The following is a 19,135-nucleotide window of genomic DNA, read 5'->3' on the forward strand; positions in this document are numbered from 1 at the left end:
TTGGTTTTCAGCGTGAATGCTGTGAAAAACACACAAAACACATCTAAAACGGGAAAGAGCTTTGCGATTGACTGTACAAATAGATTTGACAAGGAATCTGAGGTATATTTTTACAGACTGCTGAAAGCTACAGAAAAAAGAAGCAAATAGGTCACAGAAACATGTTTTGCAGTTATCATTTTGTGTCAAAATGTTGGATTTTGGGGCAAAATCATACCCTATATATTGTATTGTTATATATTGTGTTGACAAGTCATCAATTAAATATTTACCATCTTATATTCTGCATAACTGGGTGTTTTTAAATAAACACTGACAAAAACTATACAAGTTTTAGGGCTGGACGATATGACGAAATATATAACATTGATTTAAGAGATCACTCAGATTTAGATCTACCTATATTTTATTTATATAAAGCGTTCACAGGCAGATTTGCTTTATGTATTTCCCCGGCGTCGAAATCAGGCACATATAAATGTCAGGAAACACGATTCCTGGCTGCATGTCAATATCCATGGATTAGGTTTCTTTGACATGTCATAAGGAACACTTTCGAGCCCAACCTTTAGTGTAATCATTTGTTTTACTCGTGTTTTCGCAGTTTCCTCTATTAAATCCAGTCATGCAGCAGCTCTTTTGCCACTCAGTCCGGCTGAAGGAGTGTGCTCCGGCAGGAAAGTGACATCAATGCATACCCTCTATAGGGTCTGTTTTTATCCATCTGATCTCTGTGGTTCTGTGTAGTTCTAAGTAGATCTATTCTGTGCAAATCTGATCTAGGTGGTTCTGTGTGGTTTGTTCTGTTTGGTTCTGAGCGGATCTCATCTACATGGTTCTGTTTTATATGCATCAGATCTATGTGGTTCTGCAGGGTTGGTTCTGTTTGGGTCAGAGTGGATTTGTTCTGTATGGTTCTGTAAGGTCTGTTTTATATCTGATCTGTGTGGTTCTGTATAGTTCTATTTTCTGTGCAAATCTTCTGCAGTGTTTGTTTTCTGTGGATCTGACCTGTGGGGTTTGTTCTGTATGTGTCTGTTCTGTGTGTTTTCTTCAGCACCATGGAGAGTTCCATTCCGAACGTCCCGTGTTCGCTTGAGTCTATCAGGATTCCATCTCCTGCCTGGCGGGAGTTCAATCACGATGAGTCGCAATCAGAACCCGAGTGCCGCAGTTTTTTTTTTTTTTTTTTGGTGATTGTTCCTCTGAGGCGTGAGTATCGGGAGGGGGAGAGAGAGCAGAAAGTTAAAAACAGTAAAACACGAGTCACTCCAACAAAGCAGGAAAAAGCCCCAGAGCCTCCAGAGAATCGTGACTCGCGGAGAAATAGCAATGCGTCACGGGTGGGTGGGGGTGTTCATATCCACGCATATACAGTCATAGTATATACTCACTATGATCTTAACGCGCTCATTCCTCCACCCCGCCCCACGTCGCGTCGCGTCACACTGAACGGGGCTGCCCGCGATACAACTATTGATTTCATCTCTCTTTCTCTCGCTCCTCCTCCCTCTCCATCACTTCTTCTCAGCTTTTCTTCAAGTGCTGCAGAGAGACGCGGCTGCTGCTGCTGCATTGTGAGGAGAGAGGAAAAAACGCTAAAGGAAGATCCGCGTTCCCGCGCTCAGATGTCCGCGCGCCCGTGAAGTCTGGTCTCGCGTACAGTCGGTAAGTGATTCTGAGTTTTTTGTAGGTTTACGCACGAGTCAAAATAAACTTTAGCTGCGCACAGGAAACGTTCACACGGACGCGTTGTTGCGTTCAGCGTGAAAACGGAGCGAAGTTGAACTGTTTTAACTTGACACACCATATTTCAAACGCGCCATTCTGACTCTTATGTGCGTAAATCAGCAATTAAAGAAGAAAGCGCCCGCGTGAACGCTTCTCTTTACATATCTTGTTTTATATTTCTGACGATCCACTTTTTCCCCATGAAGACCGTGAAGTGAAATTGTGTTTTCATTAAAAAGAGCCATAAATTCATCAAATTCATTCACCTGTTTTAGATGAATTTGTTTCAGTTTAGTCAGGTTTAAATACTGGTTTTGCTCTTGAAGAGCAAAGGTAATTAAGTTGTCTCTCAATGGGTAACAATTAACACACATTTATGTGTTTGTTAGTTGTTTACAGATTAAATATGACTGGATTTTTGTCGTGGAATATAGAACTTGATCTATGCACTATGGACTATAGATCAGAAAAGATGAAAGTATTAATTGTGAGCCCTTATTAATACATTTTGTACATGAGAGGGATAACTTCTTATGCATTACAGTTGTTTGGAAAGTTGAGGTCCTGCAGGGATCTGACCAAATATTCAAGATTGTAAAGCCTGTTATTTTTTTCTGTGGAACACAATGTCTTTAAAGCTCCAAAATACAACAAAAGTACTTCAAAATCATGACTCATGCACTAACTTTGTGTGAGGACCTCAAACTAAGTACCTTTCAAGGAAAGTCTGTTCACTCGGCGGCCATATTTGCAACGCCTCCAGGCAGCTATTTTGGGCATCCTATATCTATAGTCTTTGCCTCAAATTAAATATGGCACGAGTGACGTCAGCAACATCAAATAACATGATTGGTTCTCGCATGTCATGTGACCAAACTGACACATCTAACAGTTCTTTATTTGATCTGAGAAGTTTGTCAGTGAATAATGACTTCGATTTTGTTCTATTGCTCAAGCAAAGCATTATATGACTTCAGAAGGTATGAAATTAAGTGGTTTATGATAAGTTTGAGCTTTTTTGGAGCTTGACTGATGCAAGTACTGTGAACAGTTTTGTATGATGAAGATTCTTTACTTTTGTGTTAAGTGAGAGTGAATAATGGGTGAACTATTCCTTTAAATATTAGTCATTGAAAAACCCATGTACTGTCAATCAACCAATACTGGATGTGTGTGTGTGTGTGTGTGTGTGTGTGTGTGTGTGTGTGTGTGTGTGTGTGTGTGTGTGTGTGTTTTAAGATCCTAAGGGGATCCCGGTGGTGTCATGGATTATCGAAAAAGAGAGAGTCACTTTAGTAACTTGTTCCCTGACAGAGCAAAATTTGTGTGACTGTCACAAGCAGACAGAAATCCACCTGAAAATGTGAGTCATCGAGGCGCTTGGAGCAGATGTGTGTGTGACGGAAAGATAAAATGGAGAGGGAGGGGGATTGATTCCCATGCACAATGTCAAGACAGGCGAAATCTCATTACGGGGCGCAGCTTGCGTCAGAGCCGGACCGTGATTGATGGCTTTTCCCGGTTGTGCTGGCGATTCACGCGCAGACCGATGACTTTTCGCCAAGTGGTAGTAAAAGGGTGAACGCTGCGGAGCGTGAAACAACCTGCCTCTGAGAAAAGAGTGATGCGGTGAATACACAACTATAGTGCTGTCCTGTAACTGAAAATGTATCTTTACTATGGTAAAGTGCTGCGCTAATGAGTAACTCCATGGTATTACTATGGCTTTTTTGGACATGTACGTTACTAGTATTGTCTATTATGGTGGTACCAATGTATTCTTTTGGAATATCATGTACTGTAACAAACAAAACATACATACTGTTTTAGTAGAAATTTCACAGTGTTGAGCAGGTTTAACCTGCACATCTGCGTGTGTGTGTGTGTGTGTGTGTGTGTGTGTGTGTGTGTGTGTCACTGAACTGGTCCTTTGGCATTTGCCATTTTGATGAGGAGACTCAGAATGATTCGCCTTTATTCAGGTGAACCACATATACATTTTCTAGAGTCTAGATAGATTGCTTTTCCAGGTTTTTTCACACACACACACACACACACACACACACACTCTCTTATATGTGTGTGTCAGCTGATCAGTGAAGTGGATCAGACAAAGTGTCCCCCAGCACACAGAACTTGTGACCTTTGACCCTGTAGTCTGTTCCTTCAAAGCCACCCACAGTAAAAGCACAGACATTCACTTTACACACAGTACACTGTACGCCGCTGTACATATTTTTCATTCAAGTCGTTGCAAATTATTATTTATAACATGCAAATGAATTTTTTCATTATGGAGATTTGAAGTTGAAATGTAACAATTTCACCATTTTTAATTAATTTTTTAGCTTTTTAAATTTCATTTAAATAGTGTCCTGTGGTGTGTCAAATTAATTTATAAAAATAATAAAAAAATATTACACATAATCACACTTAATTTGAGATTTCACAAACTGCATGTGCAGTGGTCAAATATTGCAGGTAGCCTAATACATTTGCTAAAACTGTGATAAATATGTGGTTTTATTCAGGATAAATATATTATTTAATGACTCAATCCACTTAGCTACTTTAAGATTTTAAAGGCCAGAAATATCTTATATAACTCTTTACAGTGTGCAATTTCACCAAAAATCAATTCTACAGGATTCTGTCAATTACCAAAACAACTTTTTTATTTTGGTAGATGATAAAATCCTTTTGAATAGATTGAATTCAGTCTATATATTGTTCTTTAGTTGCTAAATGAATCTTGATGTCCTTTATATCAGTGTTTTGGAGTCAGTGACTTTAAAATACCAGAACTAAAGGACATTTGTGGAGCTTCAAAAGATTCTTCTATGATTTAGAATGTTCTGGTTCTATTTGGAACTTTTACTGTAATCTTAATTTTCATTGTCCTCTTTATTTATATGATTTAAAATGACTCAACTACATATATTTTCTATAATTTAACTACTGCACCAACTCTTTACAGTGTGCAGTTTCACCAAAATCAATTCTACTGGATTCTGTCACTTACCAAAACTACCTATTTATTTCAGTAAATGATAAAATGCTCAGTATGTACAGTTTTTACTGTAGAGGATGTAAATCAAACTGTAGGAATCTGTCTACATTAGACACACACACACACACACACACTCCACTACCTTCATCCAATCTGTGCAGGCGTCCACTATAAAACCCCCACAGCTGCTGGTGAGTCCCAGTGACCAGTGAAGCCTTCAGCTATCCATCATTACATTACTGCAGGATACATGTGTGTGTGTGTGTGTGTGTGTGTGTGTGTGTGTGTGTGTGTGTGTGTGTGTGTAGTCTTCTGCTTTTTACTAAACCACTGATTCTGGTTAACCACAGATCTGTTTTCCGCAAGGTGAAGTGTGTGGAATCGGGGACACTAGAATACGGCACGACCTTGCTTGTGCAACTTTATAATTATTCACTCAAACACATGGTGAAACACTAGTAAATTACACTCTTCTTTTCCAGTACAAATATCTAAACCTTTTTAAATCAAGATGCATTTACTTGAGAAGCAAAATGACTTGCGATATTGAATCTTTGTTATCTGACAAATGTCTCAAAACTCAGTGAGTTTGCAGCGTAGAGTTTCTTCAGGACCGATGGCTCGATTGTTCAGTGCACATCACCGTTCTTCTGAGCACAATTAGCCGTTTATGGAGGGGTCAAACTGAGTCACTTACCGCTGATGCCGCAGCGTCCTGTGAGTTTGTTCCCTTTCCTCCCCCTCCCGCGCTCACACTGGGGGTTAATGCAGAAAAACGGGTGTCGCATTGATTACATCACCCCTCTAATGATGTCATAGTTACGTTGGGAACAGCCTTTATTTGGTCTAAGAGGAAATGATGTCATGATGTGGGCTTTTTTTTTTTTTTTTTTTTTTTTTTTTTTTTAAGGTCTGTTTTGAGGCACGAAGTTGCCGCAGCGTTCTGGACGTGCCGTGTGGAGTTTTCGAAGTCAGAGTTTTTAGATGGATCATGGATGAATTATTTGAATGAAACACTGTCACGTCTTCTTACAGTATTAAATGTTAAGTTAGTGCATACTGAGAGAGAGAAAGCGTGCATGTGCTCCTCCTCCATGATTAATGAGGGCGTCTCTGACAATATCAGCGGCCCGTGAAAGCACAACTGTTAGAGAATCATTCGTTTGTTTTGGCTGAATCTGGACGGATGAAGGTTTCGATGATTTTTCAGAAAAGAGGCCGAACACACGACACCACTGGAACAGGAGAATCAGCCTGCGAATCGATTCTTTTGATTCAGTTGTTGTTTTATGTCTTCATGTGTTCCCAAATGTTGTGATTTAATAAATGACTCTGCTGATTATTATGCTCCGGATCACACTGACTCGTTTAGAGTTTGTGAACCAGTTCACTGAAAAGAACCGACTCAAAAGAATCAATCGTTGATGAATCTCTAATCAGGCATCCTGCACATTTTAGAGTATTTTTGTGTGCATACTTTTATTAATGCAGTGAAAAAAAATTGGTGTATAGAAATTATTAAATTTTTAACAAATATTTACAAAGAAATGGCAACACGTTGAATTAAACGTGACATTTTGACATTTTTTTTTTTTTTTATATATTGGTGTCATTTGTGTGTGTTCAGTCTCCAGTTCTTCTCAGACGTGTCTTTAGTGGGTTTTGTCTCTGTGGCTTTGGGTTCCAAATGCCAGAGTTAATGAATATTAATCATATTCTAATGACGATCAGCATATTGGCCAGACTGAAATTCAGCTGCAGTTATCAAATGTCAGCTCGAATTGAGATTCAAGAAACATTCTGCAAAATAAAGGTTCTTCTGTGGTTCATGTGTTCAGCTTTTTCTTATCAAGAACCTTTTTTGGCTGAATATTGTTTAATATCTATATGATTCTTAATGTTTTGTGTTTTGGATTTAAAATACCAGAACTAAACGGGGGAGAAAAAGATTTTTTTTTTGGAACTTCAAAAGATTTTTCTATTATTTAGAATGTTCTGGTTCTATTTGGAACCTTTACTTTAATCTTAATTCTCATTATCCTCTTTATACATAGAGTAGAATAGAATAGAATAGGATAGGATAGGATAGGATAGAATAGAATAGAATAGAATAGAATAGAATATTTAATCGCAGGTGGAATATTCCCCCTCGTTCCGGCCCTTTCTCTGAGATGTTATCTGTGAGACTGACTGATCGTTTTCAGAGAGATTCACAGAGTTTACGGGGGACAGAAAGGGAGTGTTTATGTTTATTTTTCAGATGTGAGGAGATAAAAATGAGATGAGTGTGTATGTTTCTGCCAGAGAGAGTCTGAGAGAGAAATCGTGCTGCAATGCAGCAGGGCTCTTCTGTGTTTCACATGTGTGAAGTGTCAATGTTTTCCCCGCACACACTTCTGTAATGTCTGCATGTGGAGTTCCTTTCTTCATTTTTCCTTAACTCTGTTCCATTAATGTCCACATGACTCCCTGTGGAGGTTAATAGTGTGAAGCAGAGCAGTGGAGATGATGAGTTAAACTGGGCACAGTGTCCTCTGCCCGTTGTGCCAACCTGATTTATGGCTTCTCCTGGCTTTCTGCAGGGCACATGAGCAGGAACACCTGAGATTTACAGCGCTTTCACTTCTTCAATTACAGACATTCTGTGAAAACCAAAACCAAAAATACCCAACTAATTGAGATCTGATATGCACTGAAATTTGTTTCTAATTCATCGTGATTATATTTGAATACGTTGTAAATGTTTCTCTAATTTATTTTAATTTTTATTATTGAAAAATTAAATTCTGGGTATATATATATATATATATATATATATATATAAAATTTATATTATATAGGTTATGTATTATAGTATTTATGTAAATGATTTAAAATAATTTAGTTTATGATTATACCTTATAAAATTTTATTATTATTTAATATTTTTCAATTTTGCTTTTGGTTATATATTAATATTTATTTATTCTTTATAAATTTAAATAGTAAAGTTAAATATATATTTTTTTATATCTTGATTTTTATTTAGTATCTATATAAATAATTAAAAATAATTTTGTTTATGTTTATACCCTATAAAATATTATTTAATTTATTTAATTTGTGCTTTCGGTTATATCTTAACATTCATTTAAAATTTATATATTTAAATAGTACAATTTTATATATATATATATATATATATATATATATTGTTTTTGGTTATATCTTATATAAAAATATTTTATTATATTAATAATAATAAAACATATTTTATTATTATTTAATAATTGTTAATTTTTTTTTTTCCAATTTCACCTTTGGTAATGTATTAATATTTATTGAATATATAGATTTAAAAAATAATTGTATATGTGTGTTTATTTTATTTGTTTTGTTTTTATATATTTTTAGAATATATAATATAATATAATATATATACATATAGTTATTTTTTTTATTTCAAGTTTGCTTATATTTGGGTGAATTAGTCCTATAAGTTTGTGCCTGTTGTAGAGAATGAAAATATGACTGAGTTTCTTTCTCCCACAGTGAATGAAGCTGTCAGTCAGAAGGATCCGCCTACTGCTTTGCATACGCCACACCCTCCTGTCCACTGCTGTCTGTCTCCAAAACAGCCTGCAGTGAAGTTGAACTCTGAAACTCACATTTGATTCCTGGCTGGTGCAGTGGAGGAACATCTGCAACCATCAACAGCTAAACTCTGCATTCGGTGAAGATGGAGGACCCGTACCGAGACAGGACGTCTCTGGTCAAAGGCGCTCGTGACATCGCCAAAGAGGCAAAACGGCACGCTGTCAAGAAGGTCAGCAAAGTGGTTGACCGCGCCTCTGACGAGTATGCGGGCCGCACCTACAGCCGCTTTGAAAATGACGAAGACGAGGGTGGTGACGAAGACTGTTACTACTATCAGGACGGTCAGGCGCAGCGAGAGGACGATGAAGGCTCCAGCGACGCCACCGAGGGACACGACGACGAGGACGAAATATATGAGGGCGAGTATCAGGGCGTGCCGGCGGGAGGCGGGGCTAACGATGGGCGTGGCCAGGTGGCGATTGGCCAGCCATTGGCAGACGGAATGAAGGACAAACGAGAGCTGGAGAAAGAGAGAGAGGCAGATGAGGAAGAGCTGGCGCAGCAGTACGAGCTCATCATCCAGGAGTGCGGACACGGACGCTTCCAGTGGCAGCTGTTCTTCGTGCTGGGCCTGGCGCTCATGTCCGACGGGGTGGAAGTGTTCGTCGTGGGGTTTGTTCTGCCCAGCGCTGAAACGGACATGTGTGTGCCCAACTCAGGAGCCGGATGGCTGGGTGAGTTATTGAATAATCACACAAGTTTTACAGTCTGAAAATACTCAGTTTTCATGAAACTGGCCAGTTAGTTTGGATGTTTTATCTTTGATTGGCAAAAAATAGTTTCAAAAGAAGCCAAACATCAAGCAGGTGAAAACACGCCCTACTTTATGATACTATTGATTGATATTATTGATACAGGATTTAAAGAGTTAGTTCACTCAAAAATGAAAATGATCCCATGATTTACTCACCCTCAAGCCATTCTAGGTGTTTCTTCTTTCAGTCAAACACAATCTGAGTTATATTTAAAAATATCCTGGCTCTTCCAAGCTTTATAATGGTAATGAATGGGGGGCAAGATTTTGAAGCCAAAAAAGCACATCCATCCATCATAAAAGTAATCCATACGACTCCAGGGGGTTAATAAAGGCCTTCTGAAGTGTTTTTGTAAAAAAAAAAAAATCCATATTTAAAACTTTATTAACTATAATAACTAGCTTTGGGCAGATGGCCGTACACATCGATTTGCGGCGGTTGTGTGACCTCTGACCCATGACGTAATGAACACAGAAGCGCAGAAGATAGAGCAAAACAAAACACCGGTCACAAATTAGAAGTCTAAAGCGATAATTTTTAAAGAGAAATGTCAGAGGATTTTGATATAAGAGAAGAGGAGCTTGAGTTTGTTGCACAGCCATATTTGTTTGAACCGTGAGAGGCGTCTAAGCTTGCAAATACTCCAACATCCTGCGTCATACATCGCGTCAGAAGTTACTCTTTTGCCGCAAGTGGACTTGTACAGTATGTGTACAGTCATCTGCAGGAATCTAGTTATTTTAAAGTTTTAAATATGTATATTTTTCTTACAAAAACCCAACTTTAGAAGGCCTTTATTAACCCCCTGGAATCGTATGGATTATTTTTATGATGGATGGATGCACATTTTTTTTTTTGGCTTCAAAATCTCGCCCCCCATTCACTCCCATTATAAAGCTTGGAAGAGCCAGGATATATTTAAATATAGCTCCAACTGTGTTCGTCTAAAAGAAGATCATATACACCTAGGATTGCTTGAGGGTGAGTAAATCATGGGATAATTTTCATTTTTGGGTGAACTATCCATTTAATTCACTTTAAAGGTAGGGTAGGTCATTTTTGGAGAGGCTAGCAATAGCGAGCTATCTTTGAAAAATATGAGATCCCACCCGCCCTTCAGAGCTTCTTCAAAGCCACGCCTCCTCCAAAACACTGATTGCATACAGTGGGGAGCAAACAAAAGCGTCACGAGAGATGGCGTTAAACTACCTCATGTCTCAAAGCACAAAACATTACAATAATAATGAAGGAAACAACTTCAAGAGCTCTAACCTGGTACCACCTGACTGCTGCAGATTCATTTCGGCATTGATAGTGTTTGAAACGCAAAAAATTCAAGTCACGAACCTCTCAGAGTATAATGTCACGGGTTGCCATCTCTTAATTACGGTAGTTATAGCGTGAATGCAGCATAAGCTCATTGTTTTGATTCAGTAGGAACTGTAAAAGGTGGCTGCTGTTTTGTTTGTGGTGCTCTGTGACTGGCGTCTGTCTACATAAACTCTGCATAGCATGAAACGCACTGATGACATATGATGTCTGAGCGAACAGGGTGCGCGAGGGTATGTAAAAACATATGTTGACAGGCAGGTAGGATATCCTATCTTATCCCTTGGACCATGGGATATGATTGGACGAACATTTTATGGTCCTATATGCCTTCCACAGATGATATAAATACATTTAGACCACTTAACTTAGTGATTACTATCGGGATGTGAAGAGACTTTCAACCAGCATAACAAAAAATGCTTCTGAAGCAAATCACCTACCCTTCCTTTACTGTTTAAATCATTTGGTGTCTTTTTTTAAAGAAATTAATACTTTTATTCAGTAAGGAGGCATTAAATTGATCAAAAGTCACAGTGATATTTATAATGTTACTTATAAAAGATTGCTATTTCAAATAAATGCTGTTCTTTTAAACTTTCTGTTCATCAAATAATGCTGAGAAAAATGTATCACAGTTTCCACAAAAATATGAAGCAGCTCAACTGTTTTATACATTGATAATAACCAGAAATGTTTCTTGAGCAGCAAATCATCATATTAGAATGATTTCTGAAGGATCATGTGACGCTGAAATTTTTGAACACTACTGTATATTTGAAGTATAAACTTTTTTACCAAGCTTGCAGTGCATTCTGGTATACTCTATACTTAGAACATAATCAAGTGAAGGTGTGTTGGACCTTCTGCAGTGGTCTTTGTGTTGAGAGCACCTCTGGTGTCTGTGTAGGAAGCTCACTAGATTCTGGAGCAGAGTCTCTATTATTCATCTTTGTCTTTGTACCCACACGTTTCTGTCTGTAGTCACATGCTGTAAAGACGACAAGCTGCTTTTTCTACACTTTGATGTGAGGGAAGGTTTTTTCCTTGTAATGAGTGTGTGTGTGTGTGTGTGTGTGTGTGTGTGTGTGTGTGTGTTTGTGTGTGTGTGTGTGTGTGTGTGTGTGTGTGTGTGAGGGCTTGTATTTGGTGTGTAATGTGGGCGGTTGGGTGGCGTCTGCCAGCGATACCATACTGTGTCGTGCTTGTTTGATAGTTGTTGGATTTGTGTGTGTGTGTGTGTGTGTGTGTGTGGGTAGAGACTGTTGTTGTATTATTCAGTAATCTCTCTGTGGGTCTGGATGAGTTTATTGTTTTGGCAGCAGGTAGTACAACACATGTGTGGGTAGATTTGAGCTTATTTAAGAGGAGCTTGTGTGTGTGTGTGTGTGTGTGTGTGTGTGTGTGTGTGTGTGTGTGTGTCTGTGTGTTTCCTTCACTTTTCCCCTTATATAAGTATTTATCTATAATATGCAGATCACGTATATACAATACAATGAAAATGAATCAAATTAAAGAACTGATGTTCTCCAGATGTTCTTTAGATGTTGTGACAGAACATTGTCATGTTTAGTGTTTATTCTAAAGGGGACCTGTTATGCCCCTTTCACAAGATGTAATATAAGTCTCTGTTGTTCCCAGAATGTGTCTGTGAAGTTTCAGCTCAAAATACCCCACAGATCATTTATTATAGCTTGTCAAATTTGCCCCATTTGGGTGTGAGAAAAAACACACCCTTTTGTGTGTGTCCCTTTAAATGCAAATGAGCTGCTGCTCCCGGCCCCCTTTCCAGATGAGGGCGGAGCTTTAACAGCTCGCGCTTCGGTTGCTCAACAACAACAAAGCTGGAGAATCTCACGCAGCCAAAATGAGGATTGTCAGTAACGGTGTTCAGCCTTACATTGTTCAAACCGGAGTCGACACTGATGGAGAGACTCAGGAAGAAGTTACAACTTTTAGAATGAAACCGGACGTTTCTGAATGGTTAGTGGATAAATTTATGTAGTTGCTGTGGAGTTGATTCAACTCATCCACTAGCATGTGCCGTAATGCTAATCTTTTGTGCAAATCCAGCGTTGAATTGACCCTCGTTTGTGAAGCAGTCCGGCGTAAAATGACGGCATGGTAACAACACTCTACTACAACAACTCTTCCTCTTCTCTAAAGCAGCCCAACATGGCCTCACCACCTTTGTTGTGTGTTCTCAGGGGTGGGGTTTATGTACATTTTAGGGTTTGTGATGTCACCAACCCAGGAAGAAGCTCGTTGTAGTCCCTACCAGCTGTTTGTTGTAGTCCTTAACAAGCGATTTCTGTAAAAGAAAATGTCTTCCTTTGCATTGAACTTTGAGTGTCGTAACTTTGCAGATGTTGTTTATGATCAAACAGCAACATTACACACTAACTAAAGTTAAAAAAGTGAAATCATCCCTTTAATTATGGTTTATAATTTAAGTTTTTAATGAACTTTATATAAGAGGTCACTAATGCACTATATTACTTGGCAGAAGAATTGTTTATTGTGATAATTTTAGTAGAAATGCAACTATTATTAATTATTAATTGGAAACTGGCATCTTTCATCATATTTTTGTGACATTATGTAAGGCCCTATGAAGTCCATTTTATTTTTTCCCAAATTCCTTTTTTAGTTTAAATTTTTTTTAAACTTTTTTGTAACCATCAAAAATCATGTGTAATCAATTGAAATCATAAAACTTTAACAATTTAACAATGTATTAAATTTTTTTATAGTAATAATGATTTACTAGCCCTATGAATTTTAATATTTCTGTATTTATGATTCTTTAAAAATGTCTTATCACAAACAGTGGTAATCAAGTATTAACAGTTTAATTAATCTTTTAAAATGTAATGAAATGTAAATTAAGATTTTTTTGGCAATCTAAGTTTACTGGTTAAGGTTTACTGTTTAAAGTAAAAAAAAAACAGTAAGAAAAATGTATTGTTATTATTAAAGGAGTACATTCTGCTGCACAATAGTACTATATTTCTATCACAATTGTGTGTACTGTGTGAATGACGATAGTTTCATCAAATGAAATGGTGAAATGTTGGTGAAGTGTTTTTGTCCTAACCACGATGAGCTTGTTTTTTTGTTTTTTGTTTTTGTGCCCGTTGTGTCTGAAATACATGCATAATTGCATCTTATTAAATATGAACCATTTAGCTGTTATTGTGTTGCATCTTGCAGCATTTTGTTTTTCAGTGAGGAGAGAGAAATGAAACTTGTTGCATCGTGTCTGTGTAGGACATGGTTTAACAGTTATTTTATGGTTCTTGGTGTTGTTAAGCACAGCGTGGAGCTCAATTCTGTATTTTATCACACTAATGATGTAATATTTCAGATTAGTGCTGTTTTTGTTTGTTGTATTCGTGCACATGTAGAGATATGGTGTATATGTAGATAAATCAGAAAAGTATTAGCAGTTTCTTCTCCCCCTGCTTCTCTCTCTCTCTCTCTCTCTCTCTGATCAATACTCTGCACTTAGTCCTGATTAACTCTCCTCTTCTGAACACATGTGTGGTCTGTCCATTCACACACACAGGCTGTTCCAAACCACACTGAGCTGCCTATCTAGACGGGATCATAACTGGACCCCTGACATAAAAACTGATACTAAAGAAGCATTGTTCATATCCTGCATTGATATGGTGAGCCCATAATACATTTTACAGAAGCAGAATCATGGTAAAAAAAAAAAAATGAATAAAAAATTAGAGAGAAATCAATAATAATGTTGACTATAAATACAGACTCACTTGTAGGTTTATTTTATCCAATTTTGATATAGCTATTTAATAGTTATTATATAATATTTAATATTTGCATATTTATATTAATAGTACTTTTCTATGGCAACTATACAAATACTGAATAATTCAAATACATTTTTAAGAGGATTAATTAATTATATATTTCATACCAAATTCTAAAGCAATAAAAATGATTAAATATAGCTGCAAGCAGCAATTGTCGGGGTTCAAGTGCTTTAAGGCCTTTAAGCACATGTGTAAAAAGGTATTGGCCGGTTTCACAGACAGGGCTTAGATTAATCCAGGATTAGGCTTTAGTTAAATTAGGATATTTAAGTAACATTTTTAAATGTGCCTTAGAAAAAAACATTACTGGTGTGCATCTTGAGACAAAACAATGGCAGTGACATATTTTAAGATATGTCGGCGCAAGTTACTTTCAGTTAAGACTGCTCAAACATGCATATTAGTCTGGGAGTAGGCTTAAGCCGTGTCTGTGAAACTAGGCAATTATATTTTACTTAGCAAGCCTGTAACCATCTCGATCATAGATGAAAAAGACCATTTACAGCCAATACAGGCAATTTACCATAGGAAATATATGGTTTATAAAGCTTTTTAACAGTTATCGAGGTTGAGCCAAAAACCTAGGACTAGTTCACCAACGATGGTTTTTGAAATAATCTCCAATATTTAACGAACGATTCGATGGACAGAGGCGGTCCTAAAGGCAAAGATGCTCAGAATGAGGAGCTCGACCACGTGGTATGAATGTCGTGGGCGTGTGCAAAAAATCATGTGATACACAATCCTTCACGCATGTGAAAGCGCGAAGGCGCCCACCGGTGGCCGATTTTTCACAGGTCTCTGGGGCCGTGAGTCAAACAGGCCCAGCGAGTTTCGTCCCGATCAGCCTCTGTTAACCTTAGCTGCTCAAAATTCATTGGCCGATGGCGGACACGTTTTCCGAGATACATCAGTGTCCTCACAGACAATCATGGCCCCTCGGACAAAGACACTGCATGCCAATTTTCAAGTCGATCAGACTAACCGTGAAGCAGTTATAGCCATTTTCACGTTTTTTTGCTGTTATAGCGCCACCAAGTGGCCAGTTGCCACGTCCTTTTTCACGCGACCACAGAATGAGCTGAGTAAAAGCGGCTCCACCCACTTTGAACATTTTGGTGGCCCTTTGGGGACTGTGAATTCGAATTTCAACTTTTTTTTGATAATTATTGAGACTCAGTTTCCAGAGAATCTCGCTGCACTGGTTTGGTTCCGATCAGGCCAAAAACCTAGGACTAGTTCGCAAAAGTGTGTTTTTAAAAAAATCCAAAATACCCGAAAATTTCGACGAGCGAGTCCAGCATGCATCTTGTCCGTCTTGAGCCAAGGATTCCAACAATATAAGAGCCTACGCCCAACGGCGTTATGAGCCATTTCGTACTTTTGACCGCTGTAGCGCCCCCGTCAGGCCGATCAGGGCAAATCTTGGTGACGTTGTAGGCGGTATGAGCACTACCAGCCCTCAAAGTTTCAAGTCTCTACGACTTACAGTTTGCTCTGCCTGATCACTTTTAGGGGAGAATGCTGATCCTTTCAGCGTGACACGCTTCAACCCCTAATTATGATATTAATCTATTTAAATATTAAGAGTACTTTTTGTATTCCTACTATTATAAATATTGAATAATCAGCAGATTATTTAATCACATATTTCATACCAAATTCTAAAGCGGCATTGCATTTATCATTTGTGAAGAAACATTTGTGCTGTCAAACACTAAAAAGCTTTTAAAAAAGTTGAATCTGATTGCAGAGAGCAGTGTGTGTTGAGGCTGGGCTGGAGTTAGTATTCTGTGAGTGTCGGCAGCAGACGCTCACTGTAGGTTTGGTGCAGGTAATGAACAGCAAGGCACAGGAGAGACACTCTCAGACCCACACTGAGACGCTTTTCATTTGTCCGTCTGCCGCAGAGCTTCCATTATCTCTTATCTTTCTTCTCCCATTCTCCTCTTCTTCTTCCCCTGCAGTAAAGCTCGTTTATTTACCCTCCCTCTCTGTAATCACTCGTTCTTTTCCTCCTCCTGTCCTCTTTGTGCCGTCGTACAGGACGGCTCTTTCCTCTAATGACGCTGGGAGAACACACTCACACACACACATGCATTAGCAACAGTGCCTTTATAAAACACACACAGTTGCACAGAGTCTGCGCTCGAGATCAATAGCTCTGATCGATAAATTAGACGGCAGGCGGAGCGGATGGAGATATTCCGTAGTCCCAGATAAAGAGAGCTGTCAATCACAGACGCGACAGAGAGTACGTGTTGCATAACTTGACTATGAATAGACACACATGCACTGTCCTGAGCTGGTGAAGAGGTTTAACACAGGTTTCTAAAAATAAAATGTGGAATATATACATTACAGAAAGAAAGAAAGAAAGATCCCAGCTAACAGAGAACGTTCTCAGAACTTGAACTAACATTCTGGCAAGTTTTTCTCAAAGTTATGAGGAAACATTTTCCCAGTAACATTAATAGAACGTTTGTTCAAAGTTATCTGTTCTTTAATAATGCTCTTAGAACATTAGCAAAATTCAAACCAAATCACTTTATTGTTACAATGTTATTTATACATTGTTCATGGAATGTTTAGTTGAAGGTTCTGTTAGTGTTTTTACTACTTGTTTCAGAACATTCAAAAGTAATGTTTGAAAAATGATCAAATGGAATATTCACTTAACATTTGTATAATCAAGAAAAACATTTTTAAAACATTTAAAAAACTGGAAGTTTAAAAAAATAAATAAATAAATAACATTTTCATAACTTAATGGTAATATTAACAAAATGTTTTTAGAACATATTTTTATTTGCTGGGTTACAACAAATGTGATGGCGATTTTTAAATGAATATGTGAAGCAATATAAGCATGAAAAGGAAAGAAAGAAAGAAAGAAAGAAAGAAAGAAAGAAAGAAAGAAAGAAACAGCAAATGTGCTGTGGGTAATTTAGTGGGGCCATTAGCTCGGTGATCACATTGCCAGTGTTAGAGCGATAGAGAGGATGGAGTGATGGAGAGATGAGCAGAATGAACTCTGAGAGGTGAGACGCTGTTCTGAAAAGACCCCTGAGAGGCGTCTGTAATATGCCCGACACTTTCTGATTTCACGCTTTACTGCTCTCTCTCTCCATCCTTTCATACTGCAGTATCAGCAACATCAGATGTTGTACAGCTCAAGCTGAAATGTGTGTGTGACTGAATTTAAATGCATATATATATGGGTCATTGACGAATAAGGTTTTAAAAGTGTAAAAAAAAAAAACATGATGGAGATATAATTAATTTTGAAGTTTTATTAAGTGTTAACAATGAAATGATGTAGTTTTTATAATCAATTAACACTGCTTTTGTTATTTTTTACAAGATGGACAAAATTTGTCACCAAAAAAAGTCATTCGGTTTAACCAAAACTTCGGTTTTACCAAATGACACTTTTGGTTATACCGAATGATGATATTTTCAAACAATGCTAACACACTGATATCTAGTTAGCTAGCAAAAGGACAATAAAACATTTTATATTTAGTACAAGTTTTTAAAATATTACAACATTTTCCATGTTTTATAGCGGTTGTACCAAATGACCTGATGTTTCGGGACATGTGCAAGTGAAAACATGAATTTTTCAAATAGTTAAGAGAGAGTTAGTTACTTTGCTTCATGACCATGTGATCCTTTGCAGGTGTCTGAATAATGTCACATCCTGTCACATGATATTGACCGCATGACTTGATCCAAAATGGTCCCTTTATATTGGTTACTCCGAATGACATCAGTGAAATTCATTTTTCCGGACATTCTTTCTCATAACAAAGCAACGACTTCTACACATAATTTTAATACAATTTTGCACTATGTTGATATATGATGTTATAAAATCATGCTAGAATAAGAAATATATACGTTTATTACATTTTAACATATTTTAATCAGAAATGAAATGGCTGTATTGGCCTTTGGACGGTTAAACCGAATGACCTTTTGACATTTCAAAATCTTTAAAATCCGTTTATATGTAGCAAAATATAATTAAGGGAGGACCAATTATTATTGATACATATATCAATCAGGCCACTAGTTGGCGTTGTCAGAAGCCATTGAGTACTCGAGCGCGCAATAACCATGCGGCACACTTGTTTTTCTTGACGCAAACTAGTGAGCCATGACCGCGACCAAAGACGTGTGACAGGAGGACGATGACAGCAAATAGACTACATGAATTTAGATTTTTTTCTATTATAAACTCTTTAAAACAGGTTGAGAGAAGATCCAAGTCATGTGAGAGCATAATGTTGTGTTATAATGTTGTGTCATGTTATTTTGCTAATGTCAAATACAAAATGAAACACATTATTTTATTCATTTCTACAATAGGCCCACAAGAGACATTCTCCTCATGTGTTCAGCACTGCGCTGTGATGTCATGATACGCATCAGCAGAGGCGAAATATCCAGTTTTTCAGCCTGTATTTCTGTGGTCTCATGCATCGTGTTGATGCTCACGTCATAACAAGAGCAGCAGACGTGGATATAGCAGATACTGACAACACTGTTTGAGCAAACAGATCAGATGTCATCGCTCAAAAACCGAATGTGGACTGTCAGTCCTAAAGATCAGATCTGAAAAACAAATATCTGTGTGTGTGATTTGGGTCTCAGCATGAGTGTGTGTTAGTGTCAGTATTGACACTATTGTGTAATCATGCTAGATTAGTCTAGAGCTTCTGTAATTCAAACATACAGGACGCTGGGCCCGCCCACTCTTGACCTGTCCTGCACTCTGATTGGTGGAGCAAATCAGGGGCCAGATTCACAAAAAAGAATTAAATGGG

General features: G+C 37.7%; 1 protein-coding gene across 1 annotated transcript in view; it reads left to right on the forward strand.

The window, feature by feature from the left end:
• Positions 1–1,070: 1,070 nt before the first annotated feature.
• The window catches only part of LOC127504073 (synaptic vesicle glycoprotein 2C-like), a 50,885-nt gene continuing 32,820 nt past the window's right edge, over positions 1,071–19,135 (forward strand). Inside the window, exons 1-2 of the mRNA XM_051878422.1 lie at positions 1,071–1,668; positions 8,273–9,051. Coding sequence (XP_051734382.1) covers positions 8,460–9,051 — 592 coding nt within the window. The 5' untranslated portion in view covers positions 1,071–1,668; positions 8,273–8,459. The remainder of the gene's footprint in view (positions 1,669–8,272; positions 9,052–19,135) is intronic.

This window comes from Ctenopharyngodon idella, chromosome 21, assembly GCF_019924925.1.
Source record: "Ctenopharyngodon idella isolate HZGC_01 chromosome 21, HZGC01, whole genome shotgun sequence".
In the NCBI taxonomy this organism is placed as follows: domain Eukaryota; kingdom Metazoa; phylum Chordata; class Actinopteri; order Cypriniformes; family Xenocyprididae; genus Ctenopharyngodon; species Ctenopharyngodon idella.